This window comes from Mastomys coucha, unplaced genomic scaffold (genome assembly GCF_008632895.1).
Source record: "Mastomys coucha isolate ucsf_1 unplaced genomic scaffold, UCSF_Mcou_1 pScaffold9, whole genome shotgun sequence".
Classification (NCBI taxonomy): Eukaryota; Metazoa; Chordata; class Mammalia; order Rodentia; family Muridae; genus Mastomys; species Mastomys coucha.
Window position 1 is genome coordinate 14,632,460 of NW_022196915.1, and position 21,229 is coordinate 14,653,688.

General features: G+C 41.1%; 1 protein-coding gene across 19 annotated transcripts in view; it reads left to right on the forward strand.

Moving 5' to 3' along the window:
- Erc2 (ELKS/RAB6-interacting/CAST family member 2) overlaps window positions 1-21,229 on the forward strand; it is an 865,869-nt gene that overhangs the window by 536,592 nt on the left and 308,048 nt on the right. For all 19 annotated transcript variants that reach the window (XR_004116280.1, XR_004116279.1, XR_004116282.1 and 16 more), the window contains one exon: window positions 5,537-5,697. Coding sequence is in view for 13 of the 19 variants with exons in the window: in XM_031362063.1 (XP_031217923.1) it covers window positions 5,537-5,697 (161 nt within the window). In the remaining 6 variants the exon portion in view is untranslated. The remainder of the gene's footprint in view (window positions 1-5,536; window positions 5,698-21,229) is intronic.

Consider the following 21,229-nt stretch of genomic DNA (forward strand, 5'->3'; position numbering starts at 1 on the left):
CTCTCTCTCTCTCTCTCTCTCTCTCTCTTGCATTTGTCTGGGTAAGTAGATTCTTACCCAATCTACTTACCAACTTCTGACTAGCATATAATATGAAGGGGTAAAGATTTTGTCAAAATATTGGCAAGTTAGCAGTTACTAAGCACAGGAGTTTCCCATGTCTCAGGAAGCTGTCCCAGGATCCATCTCAGAGCAGTGTTCTCAGCAGATAACAGAGATAAACTGGCTTTCCAATCTTCAGTTAAACAACACACATATGTGTGCATGTTTGGGTTGATACATGTTAGCAACCTAATGTCCTAAAGTTCTTTTAAAGTGAATCCTTTCACTACACTGTGGTTCAGGGTCGAAGATCCTTGTTTCTCCGGAGCTGTGTAGAAAGATTCTTTAGTCATCAATCTGCTGATGGCTTTATTATTATTAAAGTGTATGTAGTTAAGAAATATTCAAATGAAACCAAATAGTCTTGATACTAGAACCATTTTATATTCTGCAACACAGAAAGACCAAGAAAATAAAATTTAAAAATTGAGTTTGTTGTTTAGGGTTTAGGGGTTTTCTCACCCCCATCCCCTTAGGACTGGGGGATAGTTCAGTTGGTAAATACTTTTCATGGAAGCATACAGACCTGCATTTGGAACCCCAGCACAGAGAGAGAGAGAGAGAGAGAGAGAGAGAGAGAGAGAGAGAGAGAGAGAGAGAGAGAGAGAGAGAGAGAGAGAGAGAGAGAGAGAGAGAAACAGAGACAGAGACAGAGACAGAGACAGAGAGACAGAGAGTCAGAAAGTCAGAGAGTCAGCCAGGCATGTGCTTTTAATGCTAACACTGGGGAGTCTGAGGCAGGAGGATTCTTAAATGTCACTGACCAACCAGCCTAGTCAAATCTATCAAATCAATGAGAGAAACTGCCTCAAAGGACAAAGTGGAGTGCAGTCCCAGCACTGACACCAGGGCTAGCAGGAAGACCCGGGAGGCTGCACTCTGCTGCTGCTCTGGTCCCTTGTATCCTTTGGTGCTTGTCCTTTGCCTTTCATTGTAACTTCTGTCTTTGATTTTGAAGCTTCCTGCCAGCCCAGACCTTCTGAGAATGAGCTTGTGGCTAGAGGTCCGCAGAGTAGACTTTCCTCATGGAGCATAAAGCAAGGATAGAATGTGGATCTCCCAGGTCCTAGGATGGAACACACAGAGAATGGAGCAGGCCTAAGAACTACTGGGCTCTACCCCACCACAGAACTGAGGTCATATTTATTATTCAGCTGTGGAACTCTAGGGTCCTGGTTCTTGCCAGAGTACCAGTGAACCCTGGCCTTCATCCTTTCATGAGCTGTACCTGAACACCTTGTCTCTGGGGCATGGGTCAGGTACTTTAGACAATCAGAGTACAAGGTCTTCAAGGGCAGAAAGAACTACGGTTGGCTTTGATGCTTCACTTATTATTGCATAAAATAGATCAGTGTGAGTGTCTCTGAACTGTGTCTTTGTGGTCTCATTTTCCCCAGAGATGCCTGCTGATTTTGATGGGATTATGCTCTAGCTGTGGCAACCAAACATGTGTCATGCAGAAACAGTGCAGACTGTAAAAACTGTGTAGACTGGACAGCCCAGGGTTGGTAGCAGTGGCTTAGAAAGTAAATGCCCTGCAGGGTGTTAGAGAGGACTGGGTACTTTGTCTGAACTATCTTAGAGTTGCCTTATGTCAATCCTGCATGAGATATCTAACTGCCCACTGGGTAAGGAGGGATTTGAAAGTTTAAAGAGAGGTCAGCAATCTTCAGGGTTCCTAGGCTTCTCCACACTTTGGAATCATCTAGATTTTTAATAAATTACAGATTACTGGCTTCAACCCCATGTGTGATCATAGCATTAGGAGTTTTTCTAATTTCATAAATGATTTTAATATGTAGAAAGTTAAAGCATTAGGTTATTAGGGGATACACACACACACACACACACACACACACACACACACACACTACATATATATGTAATAACAAAGAAATCGAGGCCATGAATTTGAAATAGAAGGGGGGATTTACATGGATGAGAAAAAAATTAAAAGAGATGAAAATGATGTAGTTACATTTTAATTAAAAACAAATAAAATGTAGGCTGGACAGTGGTGGTGCACACCTTTAATTCCAGCACTCAGGAGGCAGAGGCAGGCAGATGTCTGAGTTTAAGACCAGCCTCTTTTACAGAGCAAGTTCCAGGACAGCCAGGGATATACAAAGAAACTCTGTCTCAAAAAGCAAACAAATAAAAACAAAACAAAAAAAACAATAAAGCAAAAACAAAAAACAAACAAACAAACAAAAAACCCAACAACAACCAACCAAAAAACAACAAAAAGCTTTTTAAAAAAATGTAGAATCACAGTGATCCTCTAGATCCAAACAATACTTGATCCAGCTCTGAAGAATGCCAGCTTTTTTTTTTTTTAAATTGATATGTAGACAGGGCCCTGAAAGATGGACATTTTTGGTGAGTAGAAAAGAATTGAAGGACTGTCCGGAAGTGTATGTTCATATATCCAAGTGGTTGAAGATAGGCGACAGAGACCCTGAAATCCTTGAATTCAGTAATAAGCAAACGTAGAATGGGTTAGACATTCCCTGGGACTATGTTAATAACAGCCATCACTCCTATGACATCAAGTTGGAGCTATCTTCATTATCAACTAGATTTGATTTAGAATCATCTAGGAGACTGAGACATATTTCTGGGTGTGTACATGAGGGTGTTTAGAGATTCAGTAAAGAGGAAAGCCTTTGAGAGTGTGATAGATACCACCATACACTAAAGGATAGGGTAGAATAGAAAAGGAGAAAGTGATCTATGGACCAGCATCCACCTGCTTCTTCTAGGCCCATGAGTGGCCTCATACCTCTCTTGGTACAACCATAAGCCTTATCTGCCACTGTATCATCTCACACTGTGAGCTTCATCCCTTAAGTTGCTTCTTTGGGAGTATTTGGTCCCAATGAGGAGAAGAGTGACTTAGCAATTTCTGGAGAGGCTCTTTGAGCTAAGCAAGCCCTGTTATGAGCCCTATTTCACAGATGAGGAACCTGAGGCTTAGACCTGTAGAAAACTCTTGGGAGCCTGCTAACAACTGTTTCCTCATGCCCCTCTTTATCTCCAAGCTCTTATTTCTTTCTTTAAAGCAAGGGCAATACCAATTGCCCTTTGGTGTTTGTGTTTGGAGAGTAAAGGGAGCCATTCACAGAACTCTAAAACATTAAGCCTAGGGTAACCATGGGCAATGCCCAGGGACATACTCTGAGACAGTGATTGTTTGAAGATGGCTGCAGAAACTATGGGTTGGAGTCTAATGCCACAGAAGGCAGAACTTTTTGTCTAGGAACTCATAAATTGGGATGGAGGGTTGTCATAGCTTGAAGGACTGTTTCAAAACCCTACTTGCAACATGCTAGGGACTTTCACTCTCATTGGATATTAGGAATGATGGATGTTGGGAACAAATGATATCTCTACCACTCAAACGCTGGATTGCACATTTCAGGTGTCCAGATTCTTCGTGTAGCAATCCCGAAACTACAAATTGATGCTGTCAACTATCATTGGTTAAGAGTTGTTTGGTTGGGTTATTGTTAAGCTAGCCAGCTGCCATCTGCCACAAGCAGATTAGCGGCAGAAGAACTAACAACTTGTAAACCTAGTTAAATTTGATATTTCTGGGTGGGTCTACAGATTCAGACAGTTTAGCTTCTATTAATAAGAATGAGTAAGAATCACAGTGATACTCATCTTTTCTGGAATAAATAGTATGTTTGAATTAAAGAACATTCATGACAGGGAACAAGCTCTAGAGGACATGAGTTATCCCATGGGAGCCACATATTCTCTGAATTCATCTTTGGAAGGACTGCATTGTGGCAGTGTTGAAAAAGATTTATTTTTTATTTTTGTTAAATATGTTTATGTATTTGTGTGCATGCAGGTATACGCACACAAGAACAAGTGCAGACAGAGGCCAGAAGCTGTATGGAGTTACAGGCAGTTGTGAGTTGCCTGAAGTGGATGCTGGAAACTGAACTAGGGTCCTCTGCAAGAACAGTGCCTGTTCTCAGCTACTTTGCTGTCTTTCCAGCATGTGATATCTCTTTGAAATACTGCTATGTAATTATAAATCTAGGGAGGAATAGGCTTCTTTTGATGTGTTGCTTTTCAGAAGGGCTCCTAGTCACATTTGTGGATCTTCATGTGAAACTAAAAACAATAATTGCTCTTTAGAATTTATGCATTTGTAAATACCAGTTAAACATATATGATTCTATAAGTTTTGTACATTATCCTTTGTATTCTGTGCTTTTAAAACTTTTTTAGTTTTAGCTTTGATTTACAAGGTCCTTAAGTTTCCCCCTTTTATCAGGGCAAAATGGAAGGTGTTCTGAACCTTAAAAGCATGTAATTTACCTTGGACATCAACTTTAATGCTTATTCTGAATGAAGTCCATGTAAAACTGCAGAAATTGTGTAGAAAGTCTTTATGAATTGGGACCTAACATGTCATTGACACATTATGAAGGGTTTTCTGTTGACTTTAGTGATGGATGAGTGCATGCTGCCAAGTTCAGCTGGAAGGAGAGTCTTAGAAATCCACACATCAGCTCTGGAATCTAGAAACTTCCTGGAGCATGATTTTTGAATCAGCAGGGTACGTGTAGACTGTATCTGTACAGGGAATGACATTTTACCAGCTTTCTTCATGGAAGTCTCTGGAACATGACCATAAACACCAAGCCTCTTTGTTGTGTGTTGAATTTAAAAGCCCCCAATGGTTTGGAGAGGGTTTAGGCCTTGTCTCAGAGAACCTTGGTTCAATTTGGGGGGACCTGGCTGAAAACCCTAGATATTTGATAGTCTGGCTTATTTCTATGGTGTATTAGCACCCTATAAAAGTTACATGTCATTTATTTCAAGTTCAGAACCCTCTCAAACTTCAGGGGCAAACCAAATTTGAACCCTTTGTGGCTGGAATTCTGTTTACCTTTGGCCAAACCCTGTTTCCTGATTGTAAGTCAGGGAAGTGAGGTGAGAAAGGCTCCCGAAGCCCTGTGGACATCAAATACCTTTGGCCAAACAAGGTTTTGATAGGTTAAAACATGAATGAATCTGAAACACTTGATTAGCTTTCTGTCAGAGCACTCTGGAGGCCTAAACACAAAAGTATATAGTGCCAGCCAAAGTGTATCTGAGTCTTACTTTCCTGTAGCCAAGAGAAGGGAGTACCTGAGATTATTAACCACAGCTTGAAACTGGATCAAGCATCCTCTTCTAATAGACATGTTAAATACTTTCTATAAAGATTGTTGGTCAATCCAGTTGAATAGACCTTGGGGAGTTGGGGGATTTCTTGTATTTGAAAGCTGTGTTTTCATCAGAGACAGAACAAATGAGCTCTATTTGTGTGTAGTTGCAGAAGTCCCGTTGTCCCTCTATGTCTCTCAGAACAAGATGTTCCTTGGGTCTCAGTAAAGGAGAGATGACATGTGACCTTCTGTGTGCCTTTCAGATTGAGGAGCTGATGAATGCCTTGGAGAAAACCAGGCAGGAACTGGATGCCACCAAAGCACGCCTCGCCTCTACCCAGCAATCTCTGGCTGAAAAAGAAGCACACCTGGCCAACCTCCGGATTGAGAGGAGGAAACAGCTAGAGGAGATCTTGGAGATGAAGTGAGTACCCATTTTTGCTCCCTTGGTCCTCTGTCACCATACTTTGATGGTAGGAAAAGGGAGTGGCTGGAAGCAAGAAGAGAAACCCAGAGAAAATGGGTGATTTTTTGAGGTAGTACTAACTTTTTTTTGATTTATTTCTTCGGCTGCTCATTGTGAACCTTTTCCAACATCTCTTATGTTGAGATTGTACACCCAGCCTTGGAGTGGGCAGGTCTGTGTTCTGTGAATGGCACTGCATTCACAGATCTGTTGCTGAGGTCCGAGGCAGCAGAGGCTGAGGTCTTGTTAAGCACAGAGTTAATCTGAATGCTGCTTGCAGTCTCTGGGAGCTTTGCAGAGGAGCTATGACTTGGCTGATTTCTATCTTCAGTCCTCTTCAGTGCCTGGTTTGTACTGGTTTTCACAGTGCCAAGGAAACAGAACTCAGACTTGGTAGACTGATAAAATGAAGGCTGGACTTTCCTTTCCCATCACACACACCTTGGTTCAGGTGGAAGGGGACCAGTAAGGAAAAGGAGTTAGTTCCTTACTTCCCTCCTTTAGTTAATAGAGTGGGTTTGGTGCTCCGAAGCAGTCCTTTCCCTGGCCCTGCGACACACCCACCTACACCTACCCAGCTCCTGCTTTCCTTTACCAATGAAATAGATCATCATAGAGGAAAATAAGAAGGACAATTACTAAATGATTTGAATAATAATCACAATGGATTTGTTCCTAACGAACTAGTCAAGAAATAGCATTTCTATAAATACTTAAATTAAACAACCAGTAAGATATAATTTAAATCCTGCTCCCTCCCATAATAAGGGGAAGCATACATAATTATGGCATCTTAAGCCAGTAACACAGACTTTGAAATTGGTGGCTAGGTATGGAAGAGTGACCTCATGGTGACCCAGCAAGTTTTACACATGGTTAACATTAAACTGAGAAAGCTTAGATCATGGAAAATATGGAATGAAATATTTTGAAGGGTTTAATAAATGAGAATAAAACTTTTATGTCTCTTCAACTACCTCAGTTTCTCTAAGACCAAAGAACGAGTAAGTTTTTTTTTCACATATAAACTCATATAAACTAGCATTTTGTCTAATAAAAGATGATATATAAAAACAGATATTATTATACACCATTTAGGAGCCAAGGAACTGAGACTCTGAGAGATTCAAATAATTTGCTTAAGGCCACCTGGCCAGGATTAAATCAAAGTCTTCTATTTCAGGTTCCCTTTCTACTACCTCATTCTCCCATGGAGCCTTGTGTGGATTTTACCAGGTCTGGAACTTTTGTCTGCCTGAGTCTCTGCTGAAATGTTGTTGCTATCAGCAGAGCTGGGCAGATGGCAGGTGCTTTCTGACTGTCAGGCAAGTGAGCAGAAGAGATGGTGAAGACGGAGCCTTGTGTAGTCAAGAAGGCAAGCATTTCAGGCTCCTGCATCATCCGTGTGCTCAGTGGTGTGGTAATGGTGGTAATGGCACTAATGCTGTAACCACACAAATGCATTTGATCCACTGGCCACTTCTGTCTCCTTGTGTGCTGATGCATGTTCAGAGAGCTTTGTTGTTCTCCTCTCTCAAGGCTCCCATGTTAACTCTACATCTGCAATGATACAGTATGCCCTTATAAGAGCTTTTATTGATTCTTGTTTATAAAAAGAGCATGTATGTTTATAATTTTTGAGAACAGGAATAGGAATGGACTATAAGAGGTTAGCAATCATCACATCCTGTTCTACCTGTAACTGTGACAGGGAGCTGCCTTTGATCTTCCACTCCCCCCTCCCACTTCCTTTTCCAACTATGTGCAAGCTGGTAATTGTGAGCAGAGCACATGGCACATAGAAAATGATACATGTCTACCAAGGCTCTGTTGGCCAGTGAACGTCATATCATATGTTTAAGGTACTTTGAGAGGAGTACAATTTATCTAAAATTGGATTTATTTTTCTAAAACATAAAAACCATTTCCATGTGTATATTTTCCCACTGAATTTCATGATTTCAGATAGCACCTACCTACCGCCTCTTTCTGAATAACCTGCTGCCACTGCAAAATAAAGACAGAATTCTGTTAATTCTGTTGGTAAAAGAAACAAAGTCCTACTTCATGAAGCCTGATGTGAACCCAGTTCATTATTTAGCTCAACCAGAAGAAGACCAACTTACGGATCTCTAACTTGGCACTAAGGGGACTCAGGTACAGGACAAGCATACTGATGGAGGCTCCCAATTAGATTCATCAGCCTTTACAGATGCTCGAGACGAACAACTGTCTATCATGGTTTTTAAGCTGATAACTGATACATTGCTGCATGACATTGACTGAGTCCTATTTAAGTTGCGTAGAACAATTGGATACATTATTGTTGTTGATGCTTGTGGCCCATGCTATGCTAAGACTTGGGTTCTCATCCAATTGGTACTCATATTTAACCTGGTCTACTAGTCTTCTAAACTCTGGTAGGAAGAGAGTCACCATGCAGTTGTAGAAGGAGTAAAGATGGGGCACTGAGAGGATCAAGACAGTCTTTTCTCACACCAGGACATGAAAGGAGATCACTTTCTGGCTGCCTCCATTTTCTTTTCATTAACATGGAAGGAATGATGCCTGAGCAGCCTGCTTTATGGAAGTGTTCTAAGATCAAGATAAAAAGAAAGTACTGGACGAAGACTAATATAAAATGGCATATGTGAAAGTACTTTGAAATCTAACATTGGGCTTTTAAAACTGAGAGGTGTGTCTGTTAAATTCATCACAAAACCAAATGGTGTGTAGTCTAAGAATTGGAAGAGAGCTAGATCTACTCTGCCAGCTTGCATAAGCTGACTCCCATCCACGTAATTGCCAATGAAGAATTCACCAGGCCCTGGGACAGGCCATTCTTGGTCATGTTCCATGGGGACATGAAGGAGCTCATCACCCATTTGTGTTTTATTGTTTTTTGGGGTTGTTTTTTTAAATGTGTCTTTCTCGCTCTCTCTCTTTTTCTATATAATACTGATCTGAGTATTAGCCATAGAAGAGATGGCCTTTTATGAATTTGCTAAGTAATGTTGTTCGTTTTAGAGGAAAATAAAAGGAATCAGAAAGAAGCATCAGGAATCGTATATCACCCATGGCCTTAATGTGGAGAGTCATGGAGGCAATTCTGCTGTATACCTCTACAAAAGTGCCTTCCTTAACTTTCCAGAAAGTTCCTTTATATTTTATAAATCACAATTCTTTTGCTTTCAGAATGTGAATACTCTCTATATCACAAGGATAGAATCATGCATTTTAAATTACTTAATGTATTGACATATATGTTTACTGATTTATTTTGGCCCCAGTGGTTTTTGGTAATATATAGAAAGTTTTGATAAGAGTCCTGCCATTTGCTTTTATTTATGTTTTTGGGTGGTTATAAAGATTGACATGAAGCTGTAAACAACAACAGGAACAAACAGAATAGATTGGCTTCTTGTCACTAATAACATCTTTCAGATTAGCATAGGTCCAGCCTGACACCCTCACAGAGAGTGATCTAGCTTGAGTTGCACTGGTTCGTTGCATGTCTTACATTGTTCTCACATGAATATATCTCTACAACAGCTACCACAGTGAAGATTCATGCTTGTTCCACTGCCACAAGGTTGTCTGGTCCTACCTTTGGTAGCCAGTTATTCTTGGTTATTTCACATTTTGTGGAGGTTGTGTGTGTGTGTGTGTGTGTGTGTGTGTGTGTGTGTGTGTGTGTGTGTATGTACTTGTATGGAGGGATTCCTGGGGTTGGAGTTACTGGCTATTGTGAGCCACCTGGCCTGAGTGTTGGGAACAGAACTCTTGAAAAAGAAGAAACCTTCTTAATGGTGGAGTCAACTCTCTAGTCCCCTGTTATTTCATATTTTTAATTGAAAATTGTATATACTTACATTTCAAATGTTTTCCCCTTTCTCTGTTTCCCCTCCAGAAGCCCCTTATCCCATCCCCCCTTCCCTGATTCTATGGGGGTATTTCCCCACCCACTGACCCACTTCTACCTCCCCGCCCTCAAATTCCCCTACACTGGGGATATCAAGCCTTTGCAGGACCAAGGGCCTCTCCTCCCATTGATGACCGACTTGGCCATCCTCTGCTACATATGTGGTTGGAGCCATGAATCCATCCATGTGTACTCTTTGGTTGGTGGTTTAGTCCCTGGGAGCTCTGAGGGTACTAGTTAGTTCATATTGTTTGTCCTAAGGGACTGCAAACCCTTCGGCTCCTTGGGTCCTTTCTCTAGCTCCTTCATTGGGGACCCTGTTCTTAGTCCAATGGTTGGCTGCAAGTATCCATCTCTGTGTTGGTCAGGCTCTGGCAGAGCCTCTCAGGAGACAGCTATATCAGGATCCTGTCAGCAGGCACTTCTTGACATCAGCAATAGTATCTGGGTTTGATGTCTGTATATTGGATGGAAACCCAGTTGGGGCAGCCTCTGTATGGCCTTTCTTTCAAGTCTCTGATCCACACTTTGCCCCCATATTTCCTTTAGACAGGGGCCATTTTGCCAGTTGTGGTGGCGCACACCGGTAGGATTTGCTGAAGGAGGCAGAGGCAGGAGGATCACAAGTTGGAGTACAGTTATTTCATTTTTTAAGTGGAGTTTTTGTATATGTGTATGCATGTCACATCATCTTGAGACATATCACACTGACCTGTGTTTTCTCCTAGAAAACCTGTGTTTTCTACTTTGGTGGGCAGAAACTGGTCTCTTAGATTTAGATTAGAATTAGGGGAGAAAATGTTGTTTGGTCCTTCTAACTGAAAGGTTTCTAATGCTGTAATTTTACACTAAGAGTTCCTTTTAAGACAGTATTTTGGGAACAATAAGCATTTGTGGAATCAAAGGGCAAATTGGTTAAAAAAAAAAAAAAAGAACAAACAGAAAACAGCTTCTTACTGAGCCTCGACTGCAAGATAGGTGCTAGCCTGGTGGAAACAGAGACACCACTTGACCTTGTCAAACTCAGACTCTTAGTCAAATGAGTGAAGGAAAGAATGAGCAAAAATAGCTTATTATGTGACTTTAAAGATGCTTGGTAGCTCGCTTAGAAAAGCCATTTCCAAATGTAAGGATACTGTTGGTTATTTGGGACACAGAGAGACAAGGAGCAATGTTATCTTTCATTTTCTAGAATATCACATGAAGTGAGGATGTGCTCATTAGAAGAGAAGAAGAGCCCTAGATTTATTTCATGCTCTGTTCTCCCTGCCAACACTCCTTCAGTTTGATTTTTCTTGATCTGTATCCTAACCGTTGAAGATCATTCTGATCCTGGAGAGAACTGACATTTCCTAACCATGTATTTCCATTCAAGAAGACAGAGAAGACAGTATACCCTTCCCCAGTGTGTAAGAATATTGACTTAAAAATATCTAAAAGCTTTTGCTAAGACATTTTATGATGTTTCATATTTGTTACATTTGCTCTTGTTTTAAAAGAATTTTATTAAAAGAATATTAAGAACTTTCTAAGTTTGGCTTTAAACAAGGCTTAATAACATTACCTTCCAGTAACCAAGCTCAGTTATTTAATTTGTGGCAGGTGAATTTGATATCTGTAGCTAAAAGGAATTAGGGTTGTGAAGCTCTGATCCGCTTGTGCATTTTCTCAGACAGGTTAGCCTGCCATAGTCATTCAACAGGCAGACAGGCAGCTGATATTTTTCACTTAGTGTAAAATACTACATCACAAAAGTGCTTTAATAACTCCTTAGCAGTTCCACAATTTGAAGTTTGCTTTTTGGAGTTTGGCTGATGTTTTCCTATACCTGTGTAAAAGTTTTATGTTAACCTCATTTTAACCCATCTGATGATTTTTGTGGACCCCATCTTCATTTCCTGGGTACTGTTAGATTTTCAACGTCTCCTCCAGATAGTCTTGCAAGCCTTTGTATACACTGAGTTGTTTTAGTACATTCCCATGGGGCAAGGCAGCAGCTCAAGCTACAACATCATCTTGTTGGCCCCTTTGATCTGGGATCCTTTCTGAGAGAGCCACTCATTAGGTAAGTGCCCTTCAAAGCAGAGGCTACGTGCAGAATATGATAAAATCAATTTATTCTGTACTCCATGCCATCATGAGAAAAGACAAATCACATTTCTTTAGGGAGGAATTCTAAGTGCCTGGCAATTTGCACAGGATAAATGGAGTCTGGGAGAGGAGTTTTGAAGGCAGCCATTACTTAAAATTGATAAACTCAGTTGCAAGGGGCCGTACTGTTTCCCAGAGGCATTATGAGGAGTGAATGGGACTCTCATTTACGTAAAATAATTTTAAGCTTACAAGTGTGCAATATTTTTCTATTAATTCATTTATGACACACATATATTAATCTTATCTTCAAATTATAATTTAATTTTATCCCTTTAAGAATTTTTCTTTTAAACTTCAATATAGTTTCTTCTCCAAGCAATTAATTATTGAGAAAAACTTAGATTCCAGTTTAAAATATATTAAGTTTTATGACCCTGAGTGCTGGAATATCCTAGAGTGTCTGCCCAGTTTTCAAAGGCATTTGCATTAGATGGGATGCTCAGAAAGCTTGTTGTTACTACCAAAGTCACACTTTGGAAATGAAAGATAGCACAGAAGCAGGGAATAGATGTTGTGAAGAATGGCTCATTCAGAATGGATTTTGGTTTGTGCTACAGGCAGTGACATTAAGTATAGTTAGTTGCCATTCATGATTCCTGTTTCCTACTCTTAATTCTGAAATTGGTAGCTTAATGCCCATGGCAGAAGACAAAACCCTCACTGTATATCAAACTTACAGTATAGACGTGAAATTTAACTGTACAGAAAAAATAGCCTTACAAGATTGGAATGTTCTAGTGAGCTTCCAATGTAAGGAACAGAAAACTCTACATTCTAGCAGGTCGTATGAGTAGCGCCTTCTGTCTTGAAGCTTTGCCACTCTCGGCATTTGGCCACCATCTTACAGTGCTGGATCTCTGGCCTCATTTCCAAGTATCCAACCATATTACAGCCAGCAGAAGGAAGGAAAAGGAAAGGAACCTGCCTGGCCTCTAGGTTACACATATCTGCTACCGACATCTGAGTCAGTTAACAGCTAATTCAAAAAAAATAGTCACTGAACACCTGCGTTGTGTAAGGGTTGTTCTGCACGCTGGTCACTCTTCTAAGTGTCATTCTAATGTATAGAAAAGACTCTGGACAAAGGTCCTATTCATAGACCTCCTATTCCACATAATCTGTTGCAGGGAGGACTGATTCTGTGACCAGAGTTTTAAGTCACATGGTCACACATGTAACCTCCACAAGAAGGAAGCTGTAGTCTTTGTGTGGGTAGATCTAGGAACAGCTAACGCCATGGAAAGCAAATTAAGGAAGGAAAAGAAAATAGCTTTGGGAAACTTAGAATTCTTTACAGAACAGAAAACAAAAATAGACCAGCTGCTAAACCTCCTTACCACAGTATAAGCATCTTTGCAAGGTCCCTACAGACAGACTATTCCTAACCCATTCAGTCTCTGCCTGCCTGCCTGCCTGCCTGTCTGTTTCTGTCTCCCCTGCCACTCTGTGTGTGTGTGTGTGTGTGTGTGTGTGTGTGTGTGTGTGTGTGCATGAGTGTGTCCTGGGGGATATAAAATGATCTCCAACATTCCTTCCAGTATTATCCATAAATCACAAAATAATCTGGAACATGAATCAATGAAGAATTAGACCCTTCTTTGTCTTTTCTATGATGAACTCAACAATGCAGTTTGGTTCACCATTGCCACGCTTTTCGGATCGGCAAGAGTAGACTAGACTTTCCCTGTATTTTGTGCATTGCCTTTTCCCCACAACACTCTTTAGATATGAAATAAATGAACAAAGCAGAAAGGATGACCCCCAAATCGATATAGCCAAAGCACTGAAATGGATTAAGTTGTGCGTCATATAGTATCAAAAGCCTTTCCTCATTCCCATAATGAAGTAATGTATAATGTGATTAAAATACCTTTGGAAAATCAAATCAACCCAGGTAAAAATACTGTTCTGTGCTTTAGGCAGTAAAGTTACACTCAGCAAGAGATATTTGTGTGATGTTACCTCCATGTCGTATAGATCGCAGCTTTCAGCTAGGTGTTTCTTCCTGCTGGTGTCAGGAGAGCAGGACAACAGGCTACAGTAACAGGGGAACAGGGGGACTGGAAAGGAGTGAGCTGAAGGAAACCTTTCAAGTCAGCTCTTTATCTTCAAATAAAATAAGGGGCTCCATGTCTTTTAGATGAAAACACACAGTGTATATATAGTTTTAATAGTGAAAAGTGTCAATCACAAGGGCCATTGGCCTGGTGGTTTTTAATGGAAATACAAACATTTTCTGAGGTAGAATAGTGTAGGCTTTCAGATTAAATAATCATAATCAGCAGTTAAATAATCCAAATGCTTGGGAATTGTAGAACATAAGCAGTTCCAAGCACTCTACTTCATGTTATCTCTATCCATTCAACAGTCTGCAGGGCTTTAGAAAGGTCACCCATTAAAAATGAGAAAAAGACTTGTGTGGGTCTTCCAGCCTCCCCAAAAAGGTAAAGCAGAGCGGAGACATGTGGCATTTTCTTCCAACTGAGAACAGCATTGTGTTGGCATAAATCTAAGCAGTCTAGCTTAAAGCTTACAGGATATACTGTCAGACATAAAACCCCAAGGTAAAAACAGGATAGGGACGCTTAAGTAGAAACCAAGGGACCAGAATTATGGGTGTCATGGACTCAGATAGCAGGGCCAGCCCTAGTCCACTCCATCCATGTATCCGTCTATGATGGCTGCCTCAGACTCAGATCACCTCACTTAGGGGTTATGATTCTCTGAAATCTTCAATTTCTATCTGGATGATTTTACCTCTCTGGAATATATGGCAAGGCTTGGAGATAGTTTTGGCTGTCACATGGAAGGAACCTTCCACTGGTACCTAGCAGGTAGCGACCAGGAATGTGTCCTACAAGGCTTGGGATAATCCCTAACCCAAAACACTCATGATATTAAGCTTGAGAAACCCATGAGCAGTCTCTGCTTAATGACTGATATTTCACAATGCAGGGAAAAGCAAAAATCTTTATAAGGTCTGATATCTGATTCAACTTGACTTTTAGTCAAGGGGGCCTTATAGGGTACTTGCCTTACTCAGGATCACGATTAGACCCAGAAGGTGTGGTAGTGTAGATGAATTTGACCTCCTGATACTGCCTTGCCATCTTGGTATTGTAGATCAGCTAACCATATTAATCCCAAGTGGAACCAGTACAGGACTCAGAGCCAAGCCTTCAGAGACTAAGTTCCCCATACCATCTAGTCCTGGATGGGATCTGAAAGACCTGCTCCTTTGGTCGTTGCTGTTTGATAGACTGTACAATCTTGTCCAGCTCTAGGACTCCATTTGTTCTTCAACCCATGCCTGTCTTTGAGCTTCTATTTTCCCCAACTGTGCATTAAAGTATGAAATGGACTATTCTCATGACTTAGGCCAACCTACAAATACTACATCTCCCCACTACACTTGTTCCTCTCTTTTAACATTTCTGAAATACCCTTCTGGTCTTTTCCAAGGGAAACATTTTAGTCAAGTTTGTATAGAATAGAATAAAAGTGAGAACCACAGCAAGGCTAGAGTGTAAGCCAGATGATGGTCTGAGGGTACAAAAGGAGAGACCGCTGCCAGTACAGATGCCCCTGACCAGCTATCAGGAGAGCCACAACCCTAGGCGTGTAGAGGGTGAGCATCCAAGTCCATCCTTATAGGAAGGGAGCATCACAAAAAGCTTTAATCCAGTGGAGATGTTTATAGAGGAGAACAGCTTGGAGAAGGCTTTGAATGTTCTTTGTCTCTGAGAGACATTCAAGAGGTTTGCTAAATGAATGGTGTGATGCTGTGATGTGTCATGACTCTCCTGGGTATGAGACTGCCTCATTAGTCTCCTGTTCTTCTTTTTGACTCAACTCTCCTCCTCTCCCTCCCGTCCCCTTCTCCCCTTCTTCTTCTTCTCCTTCTCCTCCTTCTCTTCCTCCTCTTCCTCCTCCTCTTCCTCCTCCTACTTCTTCTTCTTCCTCCTCCTCCTCCTCCCCCTCCTCCTCCTCTTTCTACTTCTTCTCCTCCTTTGCTTCATTTCTCTAGACCTCCCTCCTCTTTGCTCCTTTACCAACACTCCTCTAGTTCCCCCACAGTATGCTAAGGTTCCAAAGAATTTCTATATGGTCCCACCATACTCAGGTTTTGACTATTGGGCTGGGCAACCAGCAGTCCAAACATATGGGGAGAAGGACTGGGTAGGAGCAGTGCCAGGAGCAGAGAATCAACTGAACCTGGTGACTTTGTCTGGGCAGTGATATGCATTTGCCATTTAGTGCCCCCAAAAGAAAGAGAAAGCCAAGCCTCCAATCAAGACCAGCCAAAGTCTCTTGTTTGTTTGTTTTTGTTTTGTTTTGTTTTTGTTTTGTTTGTTTGTCACAGTTTTTGGGAACCCACTGGTTGTATGAATTGAAATGCAGAATCTGGCATGATCTTCAGGTTATGCTAATATTTCTGAGATGTGAATTGGAACCCACAGGAAGATTAGGCCCACTGTAAGGAACCATCATTATGTCAAATGCTTCACTGCTTGAGGCACTTGGAGAGGATGCCCAGTGAAGCCAGCACAAGTAGTGATAACAGTTAAATTCTTCTCTTTCTGTTCCCTTTTCAAATTGGCATTTTGTGTTCCTTTCACTGCGCTCTAAGTTTGGAGTTGTTTTTTCCTTCTGGCTGTGCCTCTGAGAAGTTTTCTTAGAAAAAAAAAAAAAAAACATGTTCTGTTAGACTCCTGTACAAGGCCCCCAGAGCTAATGCTATGTTTGAAGGCCACATAGAAGTAGCGCTTGTTCTCTGTTTTTCCTCTCTTTGTAGTTCTCCTAGAAGCCAGCATTGTGGGGGGAATATCCTTTGGCTCCCTTGGTTGTTGGATCTGGGAACACCAGCAATCTCCACTGGCCATAGAAGGCCAAAAAAAAGAAAGGGCCACTCTTCTTTCGCTCTGAGGCATATCCCTGGCTTAGGGCTTCCCTCTCTGGCTACAGGTCCCATCACCAGCATTCATTCACGATTCTAGACATCAGGGTTAGCATACTATGCCTCAGCCTGGCCCTGGCAATGGCTGCCTGCTGTTGCTAGTCTCTCAATGTTTCAGCATCTCTATCTGTTTCATTATCACTGTGAACCTCTCCTTCATTGCTATCTGCTCATTGGAAATGTGTGCTGAGTTCTGTTTCCTCCAGAAGCCAGAGGGACACAGTGGAAAAAGTTATGGTATCATTGTCAAGTACATGGAATTTGTTCCAATCGTTTAAGAAAATGTCATTTAACAAAACTTACGTTTCACATGTTAAATAAATCAGGGAAGAGAAACAGATTGTTTAACTCTAAAATCAGAACTTTAAAACAAAACTGCTATTTCTTAAAATGAATAGCTTTCAGATTACCCTTTGGCATGAATGATTCTTGCAGACCCTACCTTAGAAAGATGTCTAGCTGAAGGTCTGAGAGCCATTTTCTGTCACAAACAGTAAAGTCAGCAGCCACCTCTGAAGTGTCCCAGGAAAAGCATCCTTTGCTCTGTCTCTCTCTCTAAGTTGATTGTCTGAAAGGGAGATGCTCTTAAGGTGGGATGCAAGAGAACATCCTAGAGGTGTGGTGTAAATATCTGGTCAACAATTGTTTAACCAAAGAACAATTCAGATTATAGCACAGGTCAAAATGCAGTAAAAGAGAAACAGGTGGGGCTATAAGAATATCATGCAGACGTAGCATTGAGCTGTGTCAAGTGGGAAAGCAGATGATGAGGCAGAGCTGATGGAGGGTGGAGGGTGCGTTTCAAAAACAGAGTCCTCACCTTGGCAGAGATCCATGGTAGGAGGGACTCACTTGTTCTAGTATCCCTTCAGAACCTTGCGAGATCTTGCCTGATCACAACAGGAGACTTCTGCCAACCCCTCTGTGTTGGAGGTTACTTGCACACTGTGTTTCTGCAGCAACTATTTCTCCACTGTCCACCACTCACCCTTGCAAACTGACTTTTGCTGAGAAGGCCTTCCTGTTCCAGTTAAATCAACTGACTATTTGGAAAGTTGAATTTATCAAATGCTTCTATTTCAAAGATAGTTTTAACAATTTCTACTAAGTTAGACATTATAAAACATCACAAGACCCTGCCCTTCACAGTCTACCCAAAGCCCCTGTGGAAGAAGGTATAGCCACCAACCTCATATTGATGAATTAGGATTTTTCTTCTGTCAGAGGTACAAGATACCTCTGTGCAATGGAGTGGAATGTTCTTGTGAGAAGCATCTCTTTCCTTATTGGTGGCTCAGTTGGGTATGAATAAATTACCGAAAAATCTTTCCCCTAATGGCAATTATACATAAAGGCAAAAAGAAGTCCCATATGCCCTCTGTCCAGCTTCAGAAATTGCCTCTTTGCCAAGCTCCACCTCTTGCCTGGATTATTTTGAAGTAAATATCAGACATTATATCATTTTATTCATAAATACTTGAGTATAAACATTATTTTTTGAGATAAACATTTGTACAACAAATTACAAACACTTTAATGTGGAAGAGAATTCTAATGAAGAAGTTTCTCCATAGTGCTGGAAGCCCTGGGACCTAGTGTGCAAGGCTTGGAACAACAAAAAGGAAGCATTTGGTATTCTCATGTGAAGGAACCAGAAAGATTTCTATCACAGGATTCATTCCTTGATCCGTGGCCCTGTTCTCTCTAGACTTATACTTAAATAGTATTCTTGGGATTGATGCATTTCCACCTCTTCCTTATTCCTAGTGACTACATGCCTGAGGAAGGGAAGGCCTTTTATTGCTACCTAGTTTATTTCTTATTTTACTTTTTTGCTTCTTGACCAAATGATAGCAGGGTTTCAAAAGTTTGTAAATATGAATCGGTGATTGGTAACAGCCTTTGCCCTCAAGTGCTGATGAAGAGAACCATTACTTTGAAGAGTGAGATCAAGATCATAGCCATGCCCTACTGATATTAAGCTTCTAAATCAAGCAATATGCAAGTATGCCTACTCAGCTTCTTGTCTTATTTCTTAATAATGATCACAGTGATGTCACATTATCTAGCAAGTCATTCATCAATTTTGGAGCAATGCCTCAGACCTCCTACTATACTAGATGCTGGTCCAGAAGAGATATCATCTCTGATTGTTGGGATTTTAGTCTAGTCTTGATTACTTTATGTCCAACCTTGGCAGCACTTCAATGACTGAAGAGAGGTCATGGAGTGGCTTTAATATTGAAATAATCCATAGATAGGTAACCATGTGGTTTCTTTTAGCTGATCCAGACTTGGGCGGGTGGGGTGTATAGTTTTCAAATCTGTTTGCAGTAAAAGAGAATGGCTCCAGAAAGCATTACAGATAGATCAAGAATTTGGAAGCATTGTACCAGAGGCTGAAGCAGAAGTTAAAAGAAAAGTTACTGGAGAGATACCCAGTGGTTAAGAGTACTGGTTACTCTTTCAGAAGGTCCAGATCTGATTCCCAGCATTCACATAGAAGCTCACAGCTATCTGTTAATTTCAGTTCCAGGGAGTGGGGGTGGTGCTGTGATGTCCTCTTCTGGCCTTTGAGGATACTGGACTCTCATGTGGTATACAGACATATATTCAGGCAAAACACTTACACACATAAAAATAGATAAGTAAAATTATTTTTTAAAAAGAAGGTGAAGAAAGAAGATATCCCAGGAAGAGTAGGGCATGCAAAGGCTGAAGTCTTCCACAAAACAGAATATCTAGGAAGTTCTAATTCCCAGTTAGATTGAGCCAGGCCATACTGAGTCGTAAGAATGAGGTATCACCATAGAAACAGGGCTTTCTAGTATCAAGCTTATTATTTCATCTAGTGGCCTTCTTTAATTCTCAGTACTTAGCCTCTGCCTGGCTCCTGGAGTGATAAGGTTTCATAGACCAGGATAATGTAACTGGAGTTTGGGGAGCAGGGATGGACAGCCTGGGTTTCAATCTTGACCTTGTGTTTATTCTTCTTATTGTATGACCTTGGCTGAGTATGCAATGACATCACATCCCCTGTAGGATCAAGTGAATACATACATACGGACAGACATACACATACATATATACAGACAGACACTCACACACACACACACACACACACACACACACACACACACACACACGCATCAATCCAAATTGGCTACTTCTTAAGTCTTAATAAGTCTGTATCAACAGTCAGAGAGATCCATCCTTCAGTCTGTAAACCAACTCTGCCTTTTAGAAAACTTGCCTTCAGTTGTACTATACTTCTTTAGCTTTATACCTGTGTTCTTTGGGTCTTCTTCATTTGGCACTGAGGCAACTTCTTTTACAACCCTGAGGTGTCTAAGGCTACTTTTATGTCCTGTTCTCCCTACTACTCTCCAAGCTGTAGAATAAACCCTACTTCATGTTGAAGTTCTCAGCTCCCCTTCAGTTCCTGTGACAGGTTTTGAGGATCCATCCCCTTTGGATAATGGTCTTCTCATTATTCTTCTGTGTATTCTACAAGTAGCTACCTACTGCATATTTTCTATGGAAGGACACAGTGTCTGGCTGGGCATGGTGCCATGACCCTTGCCTTGTGAAGCTCATGATGTAATGAAGAAGTTGGCAATATAAGCTGCTAATTGCTATGCAGTGTGCCAAGTGCTCTGACTGGGAAAGTTTAGAGTATCTGTTCCAGATGGAAGGGAAGCACAGGGTTACAGGATTCCTCTATGGGGGTTATATGAGGCTCCCACTGGGGGTTGTAGGAAGCTTCCATGGGGGTTATGGGAAACTCCCTTTCAGAATTGCAGGAAGGAGCAACATGTGAATGGGAAAGATAAAAGAAATGGTTGAGGTAAAAGAGGAAAGTAGGCATATTTCAGGTGTGACCCGCAATCAAATATACTACTCAAGTGGTTGATGAAAACAATCAGTTCGGTGGTTGAACTGATACCATTGGCTGGTGGAAGAAAATCACACTGGGGATTTTGGCTGAAGATAGCAAAATGCCAGTCCCATAACTGCAACAGGGATCATCTGCCACAAGACACTTGACTTTTAACCTTGTCTCTGCCTTAAGACAAATAGCCCCCTCCAAGTAGAGCTGGAGCCCCGTTTCCTGGATCAGTTTTCTTCACATGCGTACATGGAAGGTTGACTATTAACCAAGTCATTTTCTAAAGCTGCCACAATGGATCTTATCTCCATGATTCCAAGCAGACATTTTACATTCATGTTGGTTCTTGGTACCTGGGTATAGAATTCTTAGCATTTGCATTAGAAACAATTGATATATTTATAATAAGAAAAGATGCCAGATAATGATGGCAAACACTTTAATGCAAGTACTTGGGAGGCAGAGGCAGGTTGATCTCCATGAGTTCAAGGCCAGCTTGTTCTACAGAACTAGTTCCAGGACAAGTAAGGCTACACAAAGAAACTCTGAGGGGTGTGTGTGTGTGTGT